General features: G+C 39.8%; 1 protein-coding gene across 9 annotated transcripts in view; it reads right to left on the bottom strand.

Moving 5' to 3' along the window:
• Nucleotides 1–10,550: 10,550 nt before the first annotated feature.
• CPNE3 (copine 3) overlaps nt 10,551–26,997 on the bottom strand; it is a 65,198-nt gene continuing 48,751 nt past the window's right edge. For all 9 annotated transcript variants that reach the window (XM_037141413.2, XM_037141410.2, XM_053661161.1 and 6 more), the window contains 8 exons: nt 26,766–26,852; nt 26,066–26,125; nt 25,423–25,556; nt 20,937–20,991; nt 20,807–20,858; nt 16,812–16,945; nt 15,542–15,778; nt 10,551–13,875 (listed from right to left, as the gene is read on the bottom strand). In XM_037141413.2, coding sequence (XP_036997308.2) covers nt 13,759–13,875; nt 15,542–15,778; nt 16,812–16,945; nt 20,807–20,858; nt 20,937–20,991; nt 25,423–25,556; nt 26,066–26,125; nt 26,766–26,852 — 876 coding nt within the window. In that variant the 3' untranslated portion in view covers nt 10,551–13,758. The remainder of the gene's footprint in view (nt 13,876–15,541; nt 15,779–16,811; nt 16,946–20,806; nt 20,859–20,936; nt 20,992–25,422; nt 25,557–26,065; nt 26,126–26,765; nt 26,853–26,997) is intronic.

The raw sequence follows: 26,997 nt of genomic DNA, 5'->3' as shown, positions 1-26,997 counted from the left end.
GTCCTTCTCTGACCCCGCCCCTAAGTACAGCGTCAACAAACAGTGATCCTGGTGAACCTGCCCTGGTGAACATATAAGGCTCTGCTCCTCTTACGTAACAGGCACAAACAGATCAAAACATGGCTCAAGAACAACTCAGAGCCCCAGAGCTGATAAATCTAAGTGATGAAGAAATAGCCAAACTTTCAGATGCACAGTTCAAAACACTGGTGATCAGGATGCTCACAGAACTGGTTGATTTTAGTCACAAATTAGAGGAACAAATGACGGATAAACTAATTGAAATGAATGAAAATGCACAGGAAAACAATAGTAATGGAAAGAAAACTGGGACTCAAATCAAAGGAGTGGACCAGAAAGAGGAAAAAAATGACCAAACAGAAAAGGATGAAGAAACAGGAATTCAAAAAAATGAGGAGAGGCTTAGGAACCTTCAGGACATCTTTAAATGTGCCAACATCTGAATTATAGGGGTACCAGAAGGGGAAGAGGAACAACCACAAGTGGAAAACTTATTTGAACAAATAATAAAAAATAACTTCCCCAATCTGGCAAAGGAAATAGACTTCCAGGAAATCCAGGAAGGAAGCTCAGAGAGTCCCAAAGAAGTTGGACCCAAGAAGGAACACACCAAGGCACATCATCATTACATTAGCCAAGATTAAAATGAAGGAGAGAATTCTAGAAGCAGCAGGAGATGAGGGGACAGTCACCTACAAAGGAGTACCCATCAGACTGTCAGCTGATTTCTCAAGCAAGAAGGCTAGAAGGTGACTGGAAAGAAGTATTCCAAGTCATGAAATCCAAAGACCTACATCCAAGATTGCTCTATCCAGCAAAGCTTTCATTTAGAATGGAAGGGTAGATAAAGTGCTTCCCAGATAAAGTCAAATTCAAGGAGTTCATCATCACCAAGCCCTTATTATATGAAATGTTAAAGGGGTTTATCTAAAAAAAAGAAGATAAAAAATATGAACAGTGAAAGAACAGCAAACTCACAGTTATTAACACCCACATCTAAAACAAAAGCAAACTAAGCAGAAAGATAGATCAGGAGTGGAACCATAGAAAAGGAGATCTTGTGATCTCCATCGTGGAGGGTTAACAACAGGGGAGTGGGAGGAGGAGAAGAGGGGAGAAGGTACAGAGAATAAGTAGCATAGACAGTAGGTAGAAAATAGACAGGGGGAGAGCAAAATAGTATGGGAAATATAGAAGCTAAAGAACTTGTGACACATGGACATGAACTAAAGGGGGGAAAGGGAGTAGAGGTATGCAGTGTGGAGGGAAATGAAGAGGAGGAAATGGGACAATTGTTATGGCATAATCAATAAAATATATTTAAAAAGAAATATAAATAGAATGCCACTGCAATTTTATGCTTTTCCTGTCACTTATTGCTCCTCTGAAACTATCCTACTTCAGATACTATCATTTTCATTTTCGAGTCTCTCAAACTAAGACCTCAGAATAATCAATACCTCTTCCTTTGTTTATATAGTGTCACCAAATCCTTTTCCTTTCTTAGGTCTAATTATTCTTTCTTTTTCACTTCCACTGGTAATACCTGACTACATTATTTTTTGTTCAAATAAACATTCACTTTTTACCTATAGTCTTTACTAATCATTGGTGTACAGTCTCAATTCCTTTGCCATGGGAAAAATCAGATCTTGATAAAATACCACTATTTGACTTCCAGTCAAGATGGCAACATAGGTAAACATGGCTCACCTTACACAACCAAATCAAAATTACAAATAAATTATAGATCAACCTTCACTCAGATCAGCAGAATTCAAGTTCAATGAAAGTCTGACAGCTATGGAATTAAAGAAAACACATCCATCCAGATGGTAGGAGGGATGGAGATGTGGAATGTACTGGCCTCACATACACATGTGGTGGATAAAAATTCAAGAGGTATAGTTTGGGAGCAAGGAGTCCCAGCCCCATAATAGGACCCCCAGCCTAGGGTACCAGTGCCAAGAAGATAAGACCCCATAACTTCTGGTTGCAAAAATTAACAGAGGTTGAGTCAGTGGAAGAACTTCTAGAGTCCCAAGCAGTTCCTAATAATCCTTATAATCAGTGGGTTAAAGAACCCACACACGAACTTACTCAGGCTCACTTTCTCTGAACTTTAGCACTGGAGTAGAAGGTTGAAAGGCACTAGTAGCATACTGAAGGAGAAACTGAAGAGGTTGGTATCAAGCCAAGAGCTGAGGGACAGCTTTTTCCCAGAAAGAAAAGTGGGCAGAGCCACAGCGCTGGCAAGTGGGTGCCTATCTGAAACTCCATCAACCTGGCCAACATTGCCCCTGCCCTGGAGATCACCTGAGGCTCTGTCCTATCCAATGTACAACTGTTAACAGTGGCTTTTCCACATTAATGACTGGGTTGGCTCAAGCTTCACAACTTTCTAAATCCTTCCAAATAAGCAACAACTGGTCTCAGTGAGCCAGTAGCCCTGTACCTCTTGCTAAGTGGCCCTAGGCACTGCACAGCAGCAGCCAGACTATATTCATAGCTTGGCTTCACATGAGAATCTCCAAGTCTAGCAAAAGTAGCAGACATCTCAGATTGCTGTATAGCTCAGGCAGAGTGGCCTTTGGTAAAATACAGTGGGGATTGACCTTGCCCTGCACCACTCAGAAAACCACAGAGCCTGTATACCCAGTAGACAACTACAGACAATGTCAAAGCACCACCACCTTGCCCCCGTACAACTGATACTCCATGGAAGGTGGAGGATGGTGGTCAGTGGCCCTAGCCAGTCTTTGCAACTGACTGGCCTGGCTAAATTCCTCCCATTGACCTGCCAACAGCCCTGAGTCTTCACTACAACAGGTGGCTGTACTCAGCCCACAGGAAGGGCACACCTTGAGGACCCAGCTTAGGTAATAATAGGTGAGGCTGTGCCACTGGACACTACAGGACACCTACTACACTAGGCCATGCTATCAAGACAGGGAGTCATGGAAGCTCTACCTAAGACATAGAAACAAATACAGGGAAGGTGCCAAAATGAAGAAATAAAGAAACATGGTTCAAATGAAAGAACAGATTAAAATTCCAGAAAAAGAACTAAACAAAATGGAGATAAACAATCTTTTACATGCAGAGATCAAAATACTGATTATAAGGACACTCAAGGAACTTAGTGAGGACCTTAACAGCATGAAAAAGATCCAATTAGAAATGAAATAAATTTCTAATTATAGAAATAAAGAATAATTTAAAGGGAAACAACAGTAGAGGGAATAAAGCCGAGAGTAAAATCAATGACTTGGAACATAAAGAATCAAAAACAACCAGTCAGAACAAGATAAAAGAATTCAAAAAAAAAAACCAAAAAAAAAACAAGGATAGTGTAAGCAGCCTCTGGGACCACCACTTCAAGTGGTCCAACATTGGCATCACAGGGATGTCAGAAGAAGAAGAGAAAGAACAAGAAATTGGAAGTCTATTTGAAAATATAATGAAAGAAAACTTTTCTAATTTGGTGAAGGAAATACATATGCAAGTCAATAATATCCAGTAAAAGAGATGGGCAGTGGGGGGAACTATTCAAAGTGATGAAAAAGCAGAAAACTACAGCCATGATTGTTCTACCCAGCAAAGCTATCATTTAGAATTGAAGGGAAGATAAAGAGCTTCCCAGACAAGAAGAAACTGAAGGAGTTCATCATCACTAAACCATTATTATATGAAATTATAAAGGGACATACTTAAGAAGATCAAAACTATGAACAATAAAATGGCAATAAATACATACCTGCCAACAACTGAATCTAAAAAACAAACTAAGCAAACAAGAAGAACAGAGACAGAATCATGGATAGGCAGAATGTTTTGACGGTTGCCAGATGGGAAAGGTTGTAGGGGAATGGGTGAAGAGGTGAGGGGATTAAGCAGTACAAGTAGGTAGAGAATAGACATGGGTATATAAAGTATAGTACAGGAAATGAAGTAGCTAAAGAACTTACATGCATGACCAATGGACATGAACAATGGTGTGGGGATTGTCTGAGGGAGTACAGAGTACTGGGTGGAGCAGGGGGCAAAGGCAGAAAAATCAGGACAACTATAATTGGATAATCAATAAAATATAATAAAAATGCCACAGTCTTCATCCATTCGAGCTACTGTAATAAAATATCATAGACAGGTGGCTGATAAACAGCAGAACTTGACTTCTCACCCCCCTGGAGGCTAGATGTCTGGAATCACAGCCAAGCATGATGAAGGAGGGCCCTTTTCCTGATTCATACAAGGCTCCTTCCTGCTGTGTCATCATGTGGCAGAAGGGGCGAGGGATCCCTCTGGAGTTTCTTTTATAAGAGCACTGATCCCATTCATGAAGGCAGAGCAACTCCTTCTACTGTCTTCTTTGGGGGTTAGGATTTCAATATATAAACCTAAGAGGAAGGTACCAACATCCAAACCATAGCAATCCCTTTGGCCATGTGACTTCTCTGCTCAGGCACCTATGAGTTCCTCCTACTGATTAAATCTTATTTATTCAAATGTCTTTAGCACTGCCCCAATCAGACCCTCCATGGAAGCTGGTCTTCTTGCTTTTTCTGGAGCTAGCATCTACCCTTCTTCCTCTGGCATTTCTCTCTGCCTCCTGGCAAAATTAGAATGTGTCTCTCCTCATTTGCCTCTGTCCTATACTTCTAACTCTGCCAGCTTCCTCCAAAAACATCAGCCCATGATGAGTCTAACCTCATGGGACTTTCTTTGCACATTAGGGAGTACCACATAGTACAGCTCCATTGTTTTCTGATTTCTGCTTAACTGTAAATTATAACAAGGCAAAGATGAGCTCTTATTCTTTCTTTGTATAAAGAGAGAAAACTTGGGTTTTTTTAAACAGAAAGAATATTAATAGGAGATTCATGAAAGCAAAATAAGTAGGTAATGAACATAGAAAAGATGCTTGACTTCCTGTGCTCAAAGAAACACTGCTGAGAACAAAAATGGAATACCACCGTCTATCCATCAAACTGGGAAATATTTGAAAGCAGGTAACAATACCAAGTGCTGCCAAATGTGAAGTTGAAGCTGCCATTCTGGCAGGACTTAGCAAAATCTGGCAGCACACCTTAGAACTCATTCATACTGCTTCAAAGACATATCCCAGAAAATCATCAAGCTGGTTTTCAGAGAGGTGAGAGGAAAGACACCTCTCACCATCTTGTTTGTAGTATATAAGGCACTGGAGACAGCTCTACTATCCTGATGTATCCATCAGGGCTATGTGCACAAAGAAGAGCAGTATGAAGAGACATGGGGGAAGACAGTGCCTGCTGGACAAGAAGAGAGGCCTCAGGGAAGCCAACTCTCAAGTACCGATCTTGCTCTGTCCACCTCCAGAACCATGGGAAAATAAATTCTTAGTGTTCAGCGCCGCGCTATGGCATGCTGTGATGGCAGTCCTCATAGACTAATACACTAGTTTCATGAACTATGGTAGGAAACAGCTGTTGGTTGGAAAAGTAGGACAGAGGCACAGAAAAATGAGATGAGGGGAATGTCATGGGGATTCAAGAGACAGTGGTAAGAAGGGCCCAGGAGCAACTATGAGTAAAATGTTGAGTCCCAGCCTTAAATGTCCTCAGCTCATTTGCTAGGTGTATAAGAAGCACATTTCTCCCAAGAAATCTTAATAAATTCATTCTCCTTCATAAAGACCATGGTCTTATCATTTCCTAGTTCCTAACAGACCCCAGGTTCAGAACTTACCTTTAATAATATTAATTCCAACTTTGCTTAAAAATGTGAAGTATGAGAGAAGGGTAGGCATACAGTAAAAGATGGGTGGGGAAACTTTTTTCCCCTACATTTTCTGATTAAAAATATTTTTAAAGATTTTTTCCAGGATCGCATAACTAAGTTTGTGTTCAGTAAAAAGTAACTGAGTAAGTGAAATCTCCAAATGAAATGTGGATGGAGCAAGACCCACAGTCCTGAATTCACCTCTATACTTCTGTCAGGCTGCAAAGTTACTGCTGAGGTTTTTGCTAAAATAATCTGGCTTTACAATGTACAAGCCCTCCAGGTGTCAGTCTTTTATACTTTTTCACTCTTCTCAGCTAGAAGTGCTCACACATTCAGCGTTAGCAAAGCTCAGAGGTGAGGTTCCCAGTGAGGGAGTCTTATTCCCCTAAAGTCACAAAATGAAGGCAGGCTGACTACCCAGTGAGGACACTATAAAAACTTCAGTAAAGATATTAACTGTGGAGGGTCACTGGAGTTTAGCACCTTAAACACCACATCATAAATCCCACAGTATCTTGGCCAGAGATGTAGACTCAGCTTCCTCAACTTCTTTCTTCCCCACCACTGTGAACCCATCTCTCTTCTCTGGACCTTCACAGTCCATTGTCACTAGTTAAATGACTAGGTGAGGGGTGTGGCCATTTTTACAATTTGCCACATAGAAAGGATTGCCAGATAAAATACAGGGATCAGGTAATGGATAACTTTTTAGAATAGGTATGTCCCAGGCCATATTTAGGACATGTCTATGCTAAAACATTATTCACTGTTTATCTAAATTCAAACTTAATGTCCTGGATTTTCATTGTTAAATCTGGCAACCCAACACGTGTATTTATGTCAAAATAAGCAATGCTTTTCTTTATCTAAAAAAAGACAATTTTTTTATTTTATTTTTTTTATCCTTAGCTGAGGACATTTTTTCATTGCTTTTAGAGAGAAAAGGAAAGAGAGAAACATCAGTGTGAGAGAGAAGCATTGATTGGTTGCTTCCAGTAAGCACCAAGACCGTAACTGGACTGGGGATCAAACCCACACAACCTAGATCCACGCCCTGACTGGAAATTGAACCCACAGCCTTTTGGTTACAGGACGCTCCAACTGAGCCACACTGGCCAGGGCTAACTAAAAGAGACAACTTTAAACTTGAAATTACTTTTAAAGTGTACAGCTACACCAAGTGTTGTATCAGAATCCACTAACAATCTCTAAGTACTGCTACAGAAAAGGAGTAACAGAGCCTTGCTCTATAGTCTAGGAACCATCTTTAGCTAAACACTGGCATTAAATAACCATAAAATAATATATAGCAGACTCTGTTTCCTTTCAGTTATGCATTAGGTGAAACATTGCTACATAGAACACCAACAAAAAAGTCTGTACTTTCAGTATTTTGGGCCTATTCTGTAATTATAATAGTTCTTTTACCTCCCTATGAGGAATTTTTTAAATCTTTGAAAGACATTAATCATTACATTGCTATGGAATTTATTATATTGAATCAGACCAAAGGTACTTAAAATATGAGTTTATATTCATATTTTTAAAATTCATATCTTAGGTAACTTATGCATATACTGTAGTAAAATTTGACGTTTTCCTCTATGAGTTTTTATTAGCTGTATTTTTTGTGCTATAACTTTTCTGAGTAAAAGCGATGGTGCAAAGGTCAAATAAATATGCTTCATTAAGCAATACAACCTGACATTTCTTGACAACAGCTCCCCAGGTGAGGAAAGGGAGGCACCCTGAAAGGTCATAACCACCCTTACTGCTGCTCTGCTCCTCCGTCACTTGACACACAATGACTGTACAGAAATACAGGGACCCTATCTACCCAGAATCCTGAGTAATGAAAAATTCAGATGCAGGGCATTCTGAGGCATGTTAACAAGGTTCTAATGCAGTTTCTTGTACCCAGCTTCATACAAATATGCCTCTGTTGTTTATATCACAATCTTAGACTCTAAAGGGAATTTAAAGATTCCCACTACCAGCCCACTACACAAATCACGAAACAAAACCCTGTGTCCAGGATCACTGAAGAAGATGGCACACCTCAAGAACAAAGGTACCACACTATCACAAACATGAAGATCCTGGATGAACTTGATATAAGTAGCTTCCACCTTAAAAATGACCTTTTCAAATAATACATTCCCCAAGATTTCATGGGGCAAAATGGCAGTCAAGTCTGCCATGTTAGGATATTTACATTCCATATCAGAGAAAAAAGTTCCAGATTTTGCTTGTCCTTCCGAAAGGGACTAACCACAGAGTTCACTAAACTAGGAGTTTGAAGAATTAATACAGTTGGAACTCTGCTGTCCCATGTATAAAGTGGGTAGGGATTGTTATGCAATAAAAAAGATTTTACAGCATGTGTATCTTCAATATTGACAGCCCACCCACTCTCTGACTTCAAGACACTGTCTCTTTATCTGGGGCCCCTCTGGCTTCATCATAGAACCTGATGTGACCTTCAATGTCTACGTCTGCTAGGGAAAGCCGGCTAAATGCTGCACTTTCCTCTGGGCTCTGGGAATGCAGCAGTAAAGAAAATGAACAAAAAGCCCCGCTTTCTCAACACTTCCATGTGAGTGAATGAAGAGGACAGGAAACCGTGAAAGTAAACCCTAAACAAGGAAGAGGGGTAGAAAGTACTAGGGAAAGAGGTACAATTTAAAATAGTGTGGCAGTGACACTTACTGAAGACCTGCAGGAGTGAGGGAGCAGGCTGCCAAGTGAATAGAGACCTGCAGGATGGGCTAAGAGTACACCAGGCACATCCCCATCAGAGCAAGAAAGTCCACAAAGGACCACAGATTGTAAGAGATATATCTGGAAGAGGAGCAGAGTCCATACCAGAAACACGTGGAAAGATGGCAGGGTTAGTGGACAGAAGATGCCAGTGGAGTAGAGGGAGTGAGCTGGAGTGTGTTGTTAGTGGGAGACCAAGTACTTGAATTTGAGATTTAGAGGGGCTTCTTAGCGATAATGAAGAGGTCCAGAGCATGACCTCAGGGGTAGGCCAAAGTGAGGTGGAGAACAAGATGATCACCAGAAGGAATAGAGCTCATCTGATCTGATGATGAGAGTCCAAGCTGGAGGTTTTCAGAGGCAAATCCTACCTGAAGTAGAAGGGGGGCATTTACCTGCCTCCTCACCCAGTGGGAGGTCCACTTGAGATGGCTAGAGGAAGTGAGTTTCCACTGGAGAGCCAGGAGTTAACAAAAATAAAGCATGATCAAGTCAGGAGGGGAGGGACTTCTTTGGGAAAGTACATAGCTAACGGATAACACAGCTCCAGGGCAGAGAGGATATGGTTAGACAGGGCTACAGAGGAGCTACAAGAAACGTCTTGCTTTGTGAGGACTTCAGGGCTGTCCTGGGTCACTGGGCAGCCAGATAGCAATGACTGGAGGATGGTGGCAGCCACTCCCATCAGCAGTGTTCAGAGCTCCCCTCTGTGCTCAAGATCTCCATGCCTGGAGGCAGAAGACACTAGCACAAAAGGCTGCCTCATCTTTGCTCCAGTTGTTTTCCTGTCACATGCTGTCTCCTTTTCCTTTGATGGTAATGTCTTTGAGGTCATTTAGAAATTTTACTCTTCGTGACTTCACCTGTTGGTTTGCAGTACTAACCCTAACTCCTAAAATTTTTCGAAGTCCAGTGCTGGGAACATGCTGGTGAAAACCCAGTGCCTGGTGAGTCCACTTGTGGAAACACCAAAGATCCTCTGGCTGTCCTTTAACTGTTGCCAGAAGGCATGACCTCTTATACTTGTTTCACTGATCACTTCTTCTTGGGAGGAAAAAAGCAATTGCCAAGCTACAGAATCATTCTCCAAGGACACTGTAACCTGCTGTGAGGTTCCTAGAGAATTTGGCCAAAAACAGCCACACTGAGTGACAAGTGACAAGGGTGCCCATCTTGCTAAAAGCAAGGGTTTGGCATCCTTGGGATCTGTGTCAGCATCAGGCATGAGATATGACACTAACATATCTTGAGGTAGTGGCAGGCTGTGGCAGAAAAAGCAGAATTCAGAACCTGACCTACGATTAGATACGTGGCAAGTGTATGACCAAACAGTGGCGTCTCCACTGTAATTTGACCGCCAAGGCAAAGACAGACCCACCACCCCTTTGTTGAAGTGCCTTCAGTGGCAGCTGTGACCCTTAGCCTGAGTCTGAACTCCCCTGCATGCCTCAGATGGCCCCAGATGTGACCCTACCACACTGCACTATATATTCCCAGAAAATTTAAATCTTTCCTTTCCTAAAACATTTCTCTCCATACTTGCTGTTGACTTGCATCTTTGCAAGTGCTTTTAAACTTCTTCACCCAGCTAACTTTCAGGTAACAACTTAAAAAACACATCCTCAGGGAAGTGCTCCTTGCTGGCCAGATAGGTCAGGTCTCCCTATGATATGTTACATCACACACTGACCTCATGTCCCCATAATACTCATTTAATATTCTCCTCCCCACTCCCAGTACACTATTTCTAGGAATGCAGCAACTGTAGCTGCCTCAGTCACCATTGTATACCTAGGGCCTTGCCCAATGAATGCAACAGAAGCAAAGCAAAACTTTTTAAAAAGTTAAGTGGATATTCTGTCCTGCTTAACATGACTTGTAAAATGTGAGAAGCAATATTTCCCAGTTCACTCTAGCTATAAGCTGAGAACCTTTCCCTTCTGTACCCAGAAAGTATATTGAATGCAGTCAACATCTTTTAAATTAATAAACTCCACAAAATATTAACATCACCCAAACTCTTTAATTCAGTAAAATATGGAACACAGGCCACTTAACATACTACATTCACTTTATTTCTAACTTTTCTACTGGTTTTGATAACATGTAGAGAAGAATAAAAATGAAAACAAGACACTATTGTATCACATCAAGAAATATCTTTATCCAAAGGGAACTCAAATGGAAGATATGTTTAACATCAACTAATAGGGTTCAGCACAAATAATGCCCTTATTTCATTACAAACTTTTTATTATAAAATCATAAACATGTAATTCTGTAACATAACAGTACCACATTCAAATATACCACATGACATTTTAGGTGAAATGTTCAAATTAAAATTATAAATTGTTACACCCATATTATTACCCTACCAACCATACTCAAGCAGGCCTTACTTCTGCCAGACCCTGTATTTGTAACTTATATACTTATTGTCAAGGATGATATCCAAAAAGCATGAAACAATTCTTGAAATCATAGCAAGATGTCTTGCTTATGTGTCACTTCTATGACTGTCAACCACATACATGGAGAGATTGACTGAGATGACTTTCCAGGAGACACACAAACAATACAAAACATGAGGATGAGGCATACTCTGCAGTGGGCCCTGAACCTGCTCAGAGACAGCAGACTAATGTAAGCTTTGGACCCAACTCTACGCCTCCATGACCTGACTATGTTGACGGGTATACTGTCCTCTGTATAGGCATGTGTGAGAAATAGTGTGTCCACCCGGGGCACTGTTGTCCCAGCATATGCTTGTAATATGTCTGGTTATCGTTTCTCTAAATGCACTTTAAGAACTAATAACACTTGAATGAATGGTGGCACAACAGGGTAAGGGGCTATTTTAATATAAAATAATAGTAAATCACACACAATGAGGTGAAATGTAGGAATTGTACAGACTTTATAAAATAATTTACAAATTGTAACCGCTTTTATTCCAAACTGCAAGAAGGTATCCATTGCCCTAATTTGTGGGAACCAGAGTTCTTATGAGAAACAGCATCTATTGATGAATCTGATAAAAAATGAATAATAAATAACTAATTTTAAAAAGGAAATAATTCTGGTTAAAACCAGAATATGACATTGTGACGATCCAACCAGTTGGACAGTGGTGGCAGAAGTACTGTGATCTGGGCAGTGGATTGATGACCAGTCACAGCCAGTGGTCCCTAGTACTCCATACAGAAGATGCTGGTGCTGCAGGGCTGGTTAGCATTAGGGAGTAAGGAGGGGCTTTGGGAGTGTGTTTAAAAAACAAAATTCTGAAAACCACAGCAACATTCATGTGTTGCATCTAAGCCAAATAAAATTAGAACACCGGACAAGGAAGGCTCCAAACTTGGAAGAACCAGACGTTTCACAGAACAAGGGATACGAGCTTTGGTGCAAGTTTCAGGACTGAATGGCATATTAGCATAGCACTGGATGCATCCACTTGATGATTTGTGATCAATATGAAATTTTTAATGTTGAATTATTAAAGATGATTGGCCAATATATGGATATGCACAATGCTTGGCACAAGGGTCCTCAATAACCATTGCTGAATCTATTCTGATGATAAAATGTTTGCTCATTAATATGTTCTAAAGGGTAAAAATCAGTGAGAAAAAGCATGTAAAGTGCACCTTAAGTGCATCTTAAGGCAGAAGTTGGATTTTTTCAAAGTTATAAAATGTTTTCTTCCTTTTTTTAAAAAAAGATTTTATAGCCCTGGCTGGTGTAGCTCAGTGGATTGAGCGTGGGCCTGTGAACCAAAAGGTCCTGGTTCATTTCCCAGTCAGGGCACATGCCTGGGTTGCAGGTCGGGTCTCCAGTGGGGATTGTGAAAGAGGCAACCACACATTGGTGTTTCTCTCCCTTTCTCCCTCCCTTCCCCATCCTCTAAAAATAAATAAATAAAATCTTAAAAATAAAAAAAAAGATTTTATTCATTGATTTTTAGAGAGAAGGGAAGGGAGGGAGAAAGTGAAGGAGAGAAACACTGATGTGAGAAACATTGATCGATTTCATCTTTCACATGCCCCAGCTGGGAACCGAACCCACAACCCAAACACATCGTGCCCTGACCAGGAATAGAATTGGCAACCTTTCAGTTTATGGGACAATGTTCAAACTGAGCCACACTGGTCATAGTAGGTTTTATGCTTAATACAGTACATTCTAGCTTAGGAAATGGCACACTGTTAAAATAGAGAGTATAATTTTGATTCATTGATAACCATTATCATGAGTTTAAAAATCAGACTAAAAATGTTACTTAAAAAAAGGAGAAAATATCCAAATAATTATGTACAAATCAACATATGGGACCTTAGCAAGCAAAGTATAAAACTATCCTTTCTTAATAAGCACAGTCTTTCTTAAGTGAAAAGGAAATAAAATTCTGGTTGGGTCCTCATAGTTTTCATGGACAAAGCAATCTTAGCCATTAAAAAAAAACAAAACAGTGAAAATGCTCTAGTAATGGAGATTCTAGGACAAGCTATTGCCTGCAGTTGCAGACCCTGAGCTCATGGACCTCATGGACAGTGTTCCGCATGCACCAAAAGGACTGAGCGGCAAACACGGATGGCTACTTATACTAGAAGGAGGTTGCTGACTGTGTCATAAGGACCAGGTGTGTGCCTTGTCATTCAGCACTCTGCAGGAAGTCCTGGTGGCTGCTGCTGCACTGTGAACTGGACAATGAACTGGACCAAATTTACTCTGCCACAAACGTAGGTGCAGGTGGGGGCACTTGGAGCCTCTGGAAAAGCACTGAACTATTATAGGAATAAATCCAGTGTCATCTCCTTTGAGAAGCCTTGTCACCAAGATGGACATGGTCTTGTGACACACAAAATATAGCAACCTGAAACTGCACCATCCCAACAAGTTTTCTTTTTTTCTATTAACAAACATTCAAAATGGCATTTTCACCCTATGAAAGTAAACAATTATCACAACAAAACTGGCTTTCCTCACATGAGTGTCTAATCCAACAGCCTGACTGCAATTACTAGAAGTCAAAAGCAACCACTGAATTGATTGGGCAAATATTAAATTAGCACTTTTTCTCAAAAAAAAAAAAAGAATAAAAAGAATGCTTTAAGTAAATGGAATACACAGAGAACTAGGTTCACATCCTAAATGATGGTTTGAAAGTATGTGACATCATGTCCATCATCAGGGGAGGCAGGAGAGATTTCACTTGGTGGCAGTAGCAGGGTTCTTGGGAGGAAGGAGCTTGTACGTGTTGAAGTAGCCCACCACCTGCTGGGGGATCTCTGCCAAGACACACTGAGCCAGCGCCTCTTTGGGAGCCTAATGAAAACAATCAGATGACTACGTTAGCAACCAAATGTTTACTGCTCTTCTAATGAAGACTAAGAATACCACACTAGTCAGTAAGGAGGAGCAATCCCCACTCCTAGGCCTGCATCTTGTCTTAGGAACAGTCCAAGAACATGAAATAAGCTAAAGAATGCTTTCTATCCCACTGACATTTATCAAGGTATTTTCTGGTGTGTGATGACTTTTTGTTGTTATTGGTCTTTAACTTTTAAATGTGGGTCTTTCATTCACTGGGTATTATTTTTTTAACTTCTTATTTTGAAATAATTATAGATTTATAGGAAGATGAAAAAATAATACAGAGAAGTCCCATGTACCTATACACGGTATCCTCCAAAGGTAACAGCTTCTATCACAACAGGACAATGTCAAAACCGGGACAGTGCATTGGTACAGTTCACATACCTTACTGAGATTCACCAGTGTCACATGCTTTCATGTGTGTATTTTTGCATGTGTGCACATGCAAAAGCTCTATGTGTCCATCATCTGGACAGATCCGTGTAACCACCATCACAATCAGGATACACAATTGTTTCATCACCACAAAGACCCCCAATATTACTGCTTCTTAATCTCATACCCTGCCCACATCTTGCCCTCTACATCACTGATGGGGATATACAATGGCACAACCACTCTGGAAAAGTTTGACAGTTTCTTTAATAATGAAACAATGAACAATCATGTGGCCCAGCAACTGTAACTTCTGGGTATTTATCCCTGAGAAATGTTCACACAAAACCTAAATGCAGGCCCTGGCTTGTGTGCCTCAGTGGGTTAAGCGCCAGCCTCCAAACCAAAGAGTTACCAGTTGGATTCCCAGCCAGGGTACATGCCTAAGTTGCAGGTTAGGTCCCTAGCTAGGGGCACATGAGAGGCAGCCACACATTGATGCTTCTTCCCTCTCTTTCTCCCACCCTTTTTCTAAAAATAAATAAATAAAATGTTTAAAAATTTTAGAACAAAAAACCCCATATGCAATGTTGATAGAAGCTTTGTGTGCAATAGGCAAAACTCGGAACTGAAGACATCCTTCAAACAAACTGGTACAAACATAGTATGGAATACTGCTCAGCAATGAAAGGAATAAATGGAGCAGCTTGGCTGAGTAAAAAAGTCAGTCCCAAAGGTTATATGCTGTATGAATCAATTTCTATAACAGTCTTGAAATAACAAAATCATATAAATGAAGACCAAATTACTGGTTACCAGGAGTAAGGAGGGATGAAGGTGGTAGGGAATAGGTGTGGCTATGAAAGGGCAACATGATGGATTTTATGGAGTGGGAACTTGCTTGTATCAATGTACCAGTTTTACAAGGTGTTACCATTGGAGTAAACTGGGTAAAACAGTCACCTGAGAGATTTTCACCAAATCAACTTATAGTTGGTAAATTCATCACATCCTTGTATAGAGTATTTCTGTTGTCATAGAGGTAAAGATGTAATATATTTTAAGGTATTCACAACACTGGTTTAATGGTTTATCACACAGACTGTAAGAGGCAGTGTACAACCTGAAGTGAAACTACCCACTCTGATCAGGGCTCTTCAAATGGAACATTCCCACACCTGCCCTAGCACCTACTCAAGCATCTGGGTGTAGAATGGCAAGTAGAAGGAATGGTACTCACGCTCTGGAACTGTCTGAAAGGCACAAACTGGACAATGTCTCTGATGGCAGCCTCGCCTGATGGGGAACGCAGACTCCCACTGTCACCATCCAAAAATTCCATGGCACTGAAGTCAGCACTGCCCACTCCAACAATGATGATGGACATGGGCAGCTTGGCAGCATTGACGATAGCTTGCCTGGTCTCATCCAGGTCTGTGATCACACCATCCGTGATGATCAGGAGCACAAAATATTGCTACCAAAGAGAATAGTAGTCTAGTGAGCAGCTTAAGCTCCCATGCAGTAAAGGCAATGGCTGCTGACATAAGCACCTCAATGAGTCACTAGTGTCCTTCTTGCTTGTTTTACTTGCCAGTCTCCACCTAGGACACCATCTAACAATAGTCTGAAATCTCTAATGACAAGGGAATTTACCAACAGAAATGCTGTAGGTTCATTAAAAGTGTAACAGATCACAAAATAGGGTGAGCATAAATTCATGGGAGCAAGACATGGAAAAGCACAGGCAAAACCATACTGACTTAACTGAAGTATTAAATCTGTCAAAGTATCAGGCAGGGGAGCAAGTGACAACTCCAATGAAAAGCAGGAAAACTGTTTATCATACAACACTCACTTTAAAAAATGGCTATGGGGGTAGTGGATGCTCTCACTTCTGTCTTCTCTGACCAATCTTTTTAGAGAGTTGTAAAATGTTATTATTGTAAAGTTGTGACTCCATCATTTCGTTCACTCAAGTCTGGAATGGGAGTAAGATTTGTAATGATACCTAACATGTGCTGAGTGTTCACTGTGGCCCAGATCTTGTGCACTTGATACGAATTATCTTATTTCACTCTTTGGATAACTGTGTGAGGTCATCATCCCTACCTGACTTGTGAGAATACTGAAGCTAAGAGAGATATGGCATGTGAGGTCTTACAGGTAAGGGCTGTCTGATACAAAACTTTTTAGTACAGTGAGCAATTCTGCAACAGCAACTCAAGTTGTAAGTAATTAGTTTATGTGTTAGGTCTGCCTTCATTTGGGAGTATGGGGGGTAGAACCAATTCAAAAAACTAATTCAAAAGACAGAGAAAAGACTCATGGATGAAAGGGTTGCTTGTTTGTAACGATCACTAATACAACAACAGGCATTACTCCAAAACTGAGGATGACTGTACCATCATTTCCAGTTTTTCTTCCACATCGCAATAGTCAAATCAACAGATAAGTGGCACTAGGAGCAACTATGACCCACAACTCCCTGCCCTGGTGACAACACTTACTGAAGCTGTCTGCTGCTGTGTAGCTGCAGCAGCAAACCTGGCCACATGGTTGATGATTGGGGAGAAATTCGTGGGTCCGTAGAGTTTTATCTGAGGAAGGCATAGCCGGTAACTCTCCACGATGCCTTGGATCCCTGTACCAGAAAAACAGTATTGAACATTTTCACATGCAATACAACTATTCATTGTTCACCACCTGGCTGATTTAATTATATGTACATATCAACATACAGTGATTTAAATAGTTAGAAGTTCTATATTAAGGAGTTCCTCTAAGCTATACAGGAGTGAGCAAAAGTAGGCTTACAGTCATCTGCACACAAAACAGTGTTTATTCTTGTATTATCAATTATTGCATTATTTTCCATATAAACAACTGTAAACCTACTCATGCCCTACTCTGTGTATCACACACCTTCATAGCTTTGCTGCATCTCAAAATCCAATAAACCCTCGCCTCTCCTAGTAGAAGGTATTTAGCCCTGGTTGGTGTAGCTCAGTGGATTGCACATGGGCCTGAGAACCAAAGGATCGCAGTTTGATTCCCAGTCAGGGCACATGTCTGGGTTGCAGGTCAGTCCCCAGCAGGGGATACATGAGAGGCAACCGTACATTGATATTTCTCTCCCTCTTTCCTTCCCTTCACCTCTAAACATAAATAAATAAAAATCTTTAAAACAAGAGATGGGAGAGAGGGAGAGAAATATTTATTTTCATCCTAGAAAAATTATTCATTAATCTACACTAGGATTGTTACAGTGCTTGATTTTAATGTGTTTTAGGATTGAAACTCTGATGTAAAAAGAACTGTGAAAGAGCTTCTACATCATAAAACTGACTTAAGAGGTGAAAAAAGTGACTGATTAGATAGAAAAATACTTGTATATGTGTGTGACCAGAGGCTCCACAAAAATGCCAGCTAGCTACAATCTTACTGGTAATTTCAGTCCAGGGTTTCCTCGATGACTTATGGCAGTCATTTTTAACCAGTGTGCTGCAAGAATTTTTAAAACATGAAATACCTAACTATTTAGTCAGGGACACTGACCTCTTTTCCCTTAGATTGTCAAATAAAAAAAATATTGCCCTGGCAGGTGTGGCTCAGTGGATTGAGTGCTGGTCTGTGAAGCAAAGGGTCACTGGTTCAATTCCTGGTTAGGGCACATGCCTGGGCTGTGGGCCAGGTTCCCCAGTATGGGGCGCTTGAGAGGCAACCACACATTGATGTTGCTCTCCCTTTCCCTTCCTTCCCCTCTCTAAAAATAAATAAATAAAATCTTTTTAAAAAATGACAACAGCCAACACAACAATTGCCATCCAGTGTGAATGAATCAAAATTATACCTTTTTTTGGTCAGATAGGCAAATAATATATATTTTTGGTGTGATGCAGAATTTTAGTAATTAGTTTATGTATAACATGAGATGAAAACAGTTAAAAATTGCTGACTTAGAGGTCAAGCATGGCATGGCAAGCTGCAGAACTCCACATACACACTTCTGGGTCGGTATCACATTCCACTGCTGGTTTTGGGTACTCCGGGGCCTGCTGGGGTGCTGTGTGCTGGGCCTGGGCAGGGCCTGGACCAGCTGTGAGCTGTGCATGTCAGTGGACAGGATACCGATGTCTCAAAAGACCCACTGCTTGCTCTCCCTCTGCAACAGAGCAGTGTATCCCAGAGAGTGGCTGCTCCTTTGGCCCAAGTCCCGAACAGAAGAAACAGAGCAGAGCTACAGCCCAGTGATAACTGAGGCTGAGTAAGTCACTGAAATCTGGAGACTATTTATCATAGCAACACAACCTGGTGAAAGCTGGACAACATTTCGGGTAAAAGTACTGCTGATGCTGCATTAGTGCCACACGTGCAACTATTAAATCTGACCCAACATTAGAGTCAAACACAGGTAAGATACTGGAACCTCTAGAAATTCCCCACAATACTCACTGAGATCATCAAGTAATCTTCCTCAAAAGATTGTTAATATAAAACACAAACAGGTTTCTTGCTTAAAAATGTGCAAAAAAAGACAGAGTAACAAAAGAGAAGCATGTATTGGTTTAAAAGTTTCAGAGGAACAAATCTCTCCCCTTAAAATTGTGGAGTTCCCATAAACTCCCCTTAATCACTTTGAACTTAGAAATTAATGATCTCGTGAACAGCCCTTAAGAATATAATGCTGATACATAGAGGATATTCTACATGCAAAGATGAGGCTGTAACTAGGGTCAGTCAGTCCACTCATAACAAAAATCATATTGACACAGATGAACAGCAGGATTCTAGTGCAATGACACATGCTGTAGAAAATTGAGTCCAAACCATAGGAATAATAGCTTCTTCCACTTCTATCATCTTAGTTTGCTCTTCAGTCTGAAGGTGTCAAACTATTAATTAAATGTCTTCACAGATATCAAGTGCCTTCAGTTGCTCCACTAAGACTGAATTATGCCAAAATATTTCCTTTGCATTATAGGAACAAGCAAGATATGTTATTTATTTCTGGGCAAATAAATTACATGATTAATTTGGAAAAGAAATTCAACTTCCCCTTGCTTTAAAATAAAGCTGTCTTTTTTTCTGCACAGTATCTCCTTTGTCTCATACCAAATGGACTTTTCCCTGACTGTAAACCAGAAGTAGAAAAGCTGCACATGATGGCAGCCCAAAGATGGGCTCATGTAACTCAGAGTAAATGAACTTCTAAAATAAATCATCACATAAGTTTATCCATATTCATTGGCAATAAATGAAACCTAATTACAGATTCCAAAGACTTTCCAATTTTGTCTTAAGCATAAAACATATTTCTTGAAAATAATAATATTCCCAGTTTCAAATGGCTATGGATATAAAAGGTCACCACCAGCCACTGAAGTGTGTCAAAGGAGCACTGAATTAATCTGTGTGGAAAAAGTGTTCCAGAAACAAGAGAAACCCTGATACAAAGTCTCCCAACATCATGTTTATGCTTCTATTGTACCTTGTGAATAGGAGAGGACAGGCTCTGTTGTTCAAAATCCATACATTCTGTAATTGTCAATAAGACCCACTGCAGAAAGTCAGCTTATTGTCTACAATTTAAGCCCCTATCCCCACCTTCTTTTCCTCCTCCAAACTTACATAATTTTGTGGGAGAGTTGGCACTGTAGGTTAATTGCTCAGTGGGGTAAAGGAGGAAAACACTTGGATATCTGAAGTATCAGGAAAGCATGAACCACAAACACTGGCCTTTACTTCCTGCATCTGAGGGAAGCTGTTCCTAGAGCCAAGCCCTTTGCTCCTCAAGCCACCCACCCACTCATGAAAGACTGAGCACAAGCAACTTGGTGCTGGACACTTTCCTTGTAGAGTATCTGCTCCTCTGAGAGGAGGTTCAAAAGACTCATATAATGAACTATTCATTTCACTGAAGGGTTATCTTAAAATTGCCTTATACATGAAAGGAATATGACTATATTTATTGACCTAGTTTCAAGACTGAGAATTCTGTTGTTCTATTAAACAAACCTCTTAAGGCAGAAGAATTTAGCCTGAGATCTTCATCATCATAATCGTGATGTCACCACTCTCACCAACTGGGTGCAATTCTTCTGCTTTATGTGACAGAAAGGTAAATATGTCACAAAAGAATCCTAGAGTACTGGCTGGATGACTCAGTTGGCTGGAGCATCATCACATTTACCTAAAGGTTGTGAATTCAATCCCCAGTCAGGGCACATACCTAGATTGTGGGTTTGATCCCTGGTTGGGTCGTGTACAGAAGACAACTGATCAACTTTTCTCTCTCACACAGATGCTTCTCTTTCTCTCTCTCTCCCCCCACCCCCTGCACCCCTTTCCCCTTTCTCAAATCAATGAATAATATCCTTAGGTAAGGATTAAAAAAGAAAAAGAAACCTAGAGAGGGAATCTGAGTAGCTTTAAATCACAAGAAAAAAAACAAATACCAGTGAGCTTCTCAGTTTACAATGTCCATGTGGGTTTTTTAACTCACCATTACAGTAGGGGTTGGATGTATTAAAGTTCATGGGAAATTCATGCGAAACCTGAAGAAGAAAGAGGGGCTGATGAGGCTGGTTTTGCTTCTGTAAGAGACAAATCTTTAAGTCGGGATTTTCTCTTACCTGCCACTGAGGAGGTATTTGGGCTCCAAAGCCAAATGCTGGGAACATCTTATCACTAAAAAGAAAATTTAAAAGAATGTAAAGGTAGTTGTTTTGAAAGTAGAGTTTTATCTTTACTCAAAACCAATAGACTCTTCTTTTTTTTTTAAATTTTAAATCTTTAAAAAAGATAAAACAAGGATTACCCATAATAATCAGAGAAAGAAATGTTAATATATGGCAATTCTCATTCTCAATATTTTTATGTGCTTTGAGAGAGAAAAAATATCTCTTTATATACATTGATAAAAATGGGGTTCATATTCCCATATTTTATAACATATTATTTTCTACTTATCCACTGTATATTATTTCATTGAATAAACATATAATCCATAAAGCCCTAAAAACCATAAGGTTTTTCATTTGTTTACAGCAAACTCATGTGGCAGTAAAACCTGAGCTCAACTCACATGGGATGATTCATAGCCATGTAATAGGATTATTTTTACACTGGCCACAGAAACATGGTACAAATGCCACATAGAAGACTCTCAAATTTATGCAGCAAAATGTATGAAAATTTGGCCCCAGCAGTTTAGGAATAAGGGTCAGGGACCTGGATCTATAGCGGCCTGTGAAGGGTGCGAGTATTCCCTGTGTGGACTTATCCCCACGTCCTGCCACATAAATAAACCTCAGCAATGGAAAAACTCATTTCCTACCAGGGATATCCTTCTCCATGTAAACTCTAATAGCTCTTCCTGTGGACTGAACCTATGTAACATGTCAGATCTTTTCCCAGTTTAGAATCTATCTCTTTGTTTACAGTATCTTCTCCTTCATAGTTTTAATATTAATATGAATAAAGTTTTTTTCATGATTTCTGTTTCCTCACTGCCAGACTATGAGCAATCCACATCTATTTTTCTGTGGGAATGTTCAGGGTTGTCTTTGCTGATAAACATGGTCCATCTGGAAAAGTCTGGAACCAGATATGATGCAGACCAAATACTTGCCCATTTCCATTTTTCATTCTCTGCCTTGTAACAGGTCACCTAAGCCAGAATCCACTAAGCTGACCCAAGCTCCTCAGCCAGGACAGCAGCAATATAAGTCATCTGAACAGGTCCCCAGGAGGGACATACATGCGCCCCGGCTTCCTCATCTTCCACTGCTGGAGGACCCAGAACCCACTGCAGCTGACTGAATACGGGGTGGGTGTTACAGGTTGAAGAAGGCAAAACTGCCCTCTCAGTATGAGCTACTCATCTTTATCCATGAACAAAAATGGAAACAAACCTCTATTTGATCAAAACCACTTTGTTTTTATATGTATAGTTCAGCAGTTTTGCCTGTAATTTATATGGAATAGTATCCTAACCAAATTGAGTTCTTGTCCAGTTTGACTGCTGTTGCAACTCTTTCCCACTGAAATGACATCTCCATCAAATGCCAAGATCACATACACACTTGGGTCTATTTCAAGACTGTTGCTTTGTTCCATGGGACATGTGCTAGTTCTACAATCTTAACTCACATGCCTTTAAAATGTTTTACGACCTAGCAGAACAAATTCCCTGTCTCTTTTATTTTTTTTCCTGAAAAATTTCTTGGTTATTCTGATTTGTTTTCCTTCTAGAAAATTTTAAGAATTATTTTGTCAGGATTCCAATGCAATTTTGATTAAAGTTGATTAAATTAGGGAGACTTTATATCTTATATCATTATGGCATTTGTCTATAGGATACCATTCTGGATGGATGGGCCCAGCTCCCACTTGGAAAGGCCAGTGGAAAGCGAGATCCGGTACACACCCATGGATAGGTTCTCCCATGGGGAATCAGGCCTGCATTGTACCTAGGTTTCTTGGAGACTTGCTTTTTGCTAAAACTCCCCTCACCCTGAATTGAGGCAGCAAATGTTTACTGCATATCTTTAAAAGAACTTCCTAAAATTTATGCTAAGCCTTCCAAGGATGAGTGTAAATAACCACTTCAACTACTTTTCCCTTTACATTTGCAAATATCCTTCTTTTTGATGTAATTAGCAACATCCTCTCCTTTGTTTTCTGTAAAAGGTAACCACCTAAAGCATAGTAAATGGGGACCATCCTTAATGTAATGTGCCCAGAAAAGCAATAAAAGCTTGTCAAGGCAAAGGTCTGGATGCTCTCCCCGGGAGAGAGTGGCCTTGCTGTCCCTTTTCCTCCACAGGACTTGATAGTCTATGTAAATTTGTCTGGCCTCATCCAAAATATCGAGGACACTGCTGGCGGGTGACCACATCATCTATCTAGAATCATGGGATATCTTTCTGTTTAAACAAGTCTTCTCTGTCTCTCAGTACAATTTTGTAGTATTCCCTCAGTAAACATCCTAGACCTTTAACTAAATTCATTCTCAATTTTTATTGCATTCTGAATTGTGATCTTTAATCCACTATAACTTCTTCTATCAGTTATTGGTGGTTATTGAGAAACTGTTGATTTTTTATTTTATGTTGTCTCAGACCACCTTTCTGAACTCCCGCTACTTTCTTGTATTGTTTATTATTAAACTCTCTCAGGTTTGAGTCCATTCCTGATAGGTCTGCTGGAGTTGATGTCTGAAACTGTCTTGGTTTGCTACCTCTGTGAGGAGTGGCTGTCCGCTTCCATCCATAGTTCCTACTCCATTGTCGTTTCCTGCCTCTTTGAGCCATCTTTGGTAAGTTAAAACTTTCTCAAAAACTTATCCTTTAATCCAGATTCTCCCATGTGATAAAAGAAAGTTTCAACATATAATTTTTAATGTTTTTTCTTGAATTAAACCTTTAATCACTCTCTCATTACTAATATTCCAATGATGTTTTCTCTTTCATGGGGGTCACTGTTGGCAAAAATCTGCCTTGGTTTGTTCAACTTGCAAAAAATCACATCTTTCTTTATTTAGTAATGTGATGGCTTTTTTAGAACTCTCTAAGCCATTCCTTGCTGTTCAGAGGAAGTTAGTGCAGTTGGGAGAATATGTTGCTGGTCAGGCTCAATGCTGCCTCTGCCATTACCAGCCAAGGAACCTGGATAAGGGACTGCGCATGCCTCAGTGTTCTCTGCATAGTGCAGGTGACAAGAGCAACCCTCTCCCCTTGAGGATCTGATTAGGTGATTATCATGTATAAAGTGATTAAATCATCCCCAACACTTAATAGCTGACATGTATATGAAATCTGCTATTATGATTATGTCTTTTTTTGTTTTAATTTTATTAAAAAGCTAGTTCACTTATATTCAGTTCTTGTTTAAAAATAAAACCATGTAGACCAGAAATTCTTCTGCATAAAGATAGTACCATGTACAGTCTTTTCATCACCCTCCATTTCTAGAGAGCTTGATATCACACTTTGGTCTTCTCTTGGATCTAATAACCACCTAAGAATTTTTAAACTTCAACATGGTAAATTCTCTTTAGTTATCCCTTTCTTGTTAACTTCCAGGTAGCAGTCTGAGAGAATGACCCTGTGAATGTTTTATTCTTTATATAAGCCCCATTTTGACTTTGGAATTTTTATTATACTTCTGTTTTCAATGGAAGTACTTTGATACTGTTATTAAACATATCCATAGTTATATTCCATTTTGGATTATTTAGCAAAGGGCTCTATAAGTAATTTTTTACTGTTTTTATGAGTTCTGCCTTAAATTCTATGAGGCTAGTACTAGGATTGCTAACTTTGCTTCAGGTTTGTTTGCATTTGCCTGAAAAACCCACTTCTTTAAATGTCATAGCAGATTAATAAAAAGCTATTCAATAAGTAAGGGCTTTTGCGGTAAAGTAAAAGGTAAAAACAAGTGTAATTTTATAGTGTGCCTTAACAGATCCAGAACAAAAAATTACTAATACACTAAGTCACCATTAAGATAATTTTACTATGACTGCCAAGGAAATAGATGTGTTAAGAAATAGCATCTATGATTGTTTACAGAATGTTTCATCTAGATTTTCCCTAATGAGTAAATCTCAAGGAAACTAGGTCAAAGAAACAACAGCCTGCTGATTGCAGTCAGCTATTAAATAAGCACTGTACCTAATATATTGTAAATGACCACAGACCATGATTAGAAGTCAAAGGTAAAAACTAGGACTGTGCCCTGGCTGGTGTGGCTCTGTGGATGGAGTGCCAGCCTGTGAACCAAAGGGTCGCCAGTTCAATTCCCAGTCAGGGCACATGTCTGGGTTGTGGGCCCGGTACCCAGCAGAGGGTATGTGAGAGGCAACCATACATTGATGTTTCTTTCTCTTTCTCCCTCCCTTCCCCTCTCTAAAAATAAATAAATAAATAAACAGACAAATAAATAAATAAATAAAATCTTAAAAAAAAACCCACCTAGGACTGCCACAAAAATAAAGTCAAGATAAGAGAAAGTCACTCCCCCAGCAATCTATCCCCCCAACTCTATTGATCAGAGAAAAAGCAGAGGAAATAGAAACTGCTCCTTCCAGGAGTGAGAAAAATAAGTCATACTCACGCATCATAATCTTGAATGACCAGTCCCACAGACCAGATAGCGGTCAAGTACTCATTTACACCGTTGGGGCTGATGTAATGAAGGGAGTCAGGAGACCTTGGATCACCATTGGAGCCAGTGAAGTCTACTCCCACCTGCAAGTAACAATTGCAGACCTTACTAGTGAAGGTAGGACACCTATACTGACATCTAGGAGAGCATTAGGAGATGAGACACAAACATCCATTCTCAGGGCTGCCTCTGTTTCCTCAAACACCTGAGACCACAGGTATATATGGTCAAATAATTTGAGCCTCTGCATAAAACGGCCTACCATTCCCATTTGCAAGATACATTAAGCCATGAATTATTACATCCATGACTTTAGATGCAGGGCTTGTTTTTGTTATGCCTGTTTTTATTATTAAACTTACTATAGGATACTCACTTCTTTGTACACAATCTGCTTACTGTTAGAAAGAAGGAACAGATCTTACTAACACAGATGAAAGCTTCAGGATGTATGCAGACCACCTGCCTAAGGGAGACTACACAGAGTGTAAATTTCAGCACAAAGTCAGTTTTGCAGGAAGAGAATGTACACTGCAAAATAGAAATGTTCTTCCTGCAAAACTAACTTTGAAAAATTCAGTGAGTTACTTACAGTAAAATTCAGCTGACATCCTCCCATAATATAGTCAAGAAATGTGCATTCCACTATAATCTAAAAGCAAATAGCAATGGTTAAAATGCAGGCTTTCCTCTTGAGAAAGAGAAACAAAGAGCTCTCTGAGAAAAAATTTTAACAGTTTATTAAATGAATAAAACTCATACACACATGTGGAAACCAATCCTGCACTTAAGTTTAAGGCCCCTGCCCTACATGTCATGGACTGGATTTTACTTCAAGATAATTAGAGCAATGTTCAGATTAGAATAAAACAGCCAACACTGAAATATTTTACATTTTAAGAAACTAATAATCAATCTAATGTATTGACAGCTTTAATAAGCATAATAATCAAGATATTTTTAAAAGCTCACTTGTTTCTTATAAGAAATCTCTTGGATCACTCCCCCCAATTCATAATGTCATTCCCACCAATGCAATGGAAAAATACCACAGGGCCTCACATTTCCTAAAGTAATGAAAAACCTTAATATCCTGTCCTTCCTAAAATGTTATCATACCTTGAAAGCAAAGTTACTTGAAATATTTCTTTACTATTTCCTACTCTGTTTTTCTCCCTAATGTGTGTGGGCTCACGTGATTCTCAGCTGCCCCAGATATAGCTGTGATGTACCACACTGACAGAACTGGATATGGAGCCTCATTACATGAACAGTGGTCAGAGTCAACTGACCTCACATTGCTTCACACTGATGACACCTGAATTCTTGTAGCTCTTTTTCTTCTGTCTCTTTTTTTCATTTATGCATTCAAATTCAATCTGCAGTAAGAAAAAACGAAAGGTTTGTTATCACTAGTGATATCAGAAATGCCAATGTGAATTTACTAATTTTTTTAGAGAGAGGGTAATGGAGGGAAACATCAATTTGTGGTTGCCTCTCACACACCTCCTACTGGGGACCTGG

This window comes from Artibeus jamaicensis, unplaced genomic scaffold (assembly GCF_021234435.1).
Source record: "Artibeus jamaicensis isolate MK-2021 breed Jamaican fruit bat unplaced genomic scaffold, CSHL_Jam_final scaffold_916, whole genome shotgun sequence".
In the NCBI taxonomy this organism is placed as follows: Eukaryota; Metazoa; Chordata; class Mammalia; order Chiroptera; family Phyllostomidae; genus Artibeus; species Artibeus jamaicensis.
This window is presented reverse-complemented; position numbering and strand designations above follow the sequence as displayed.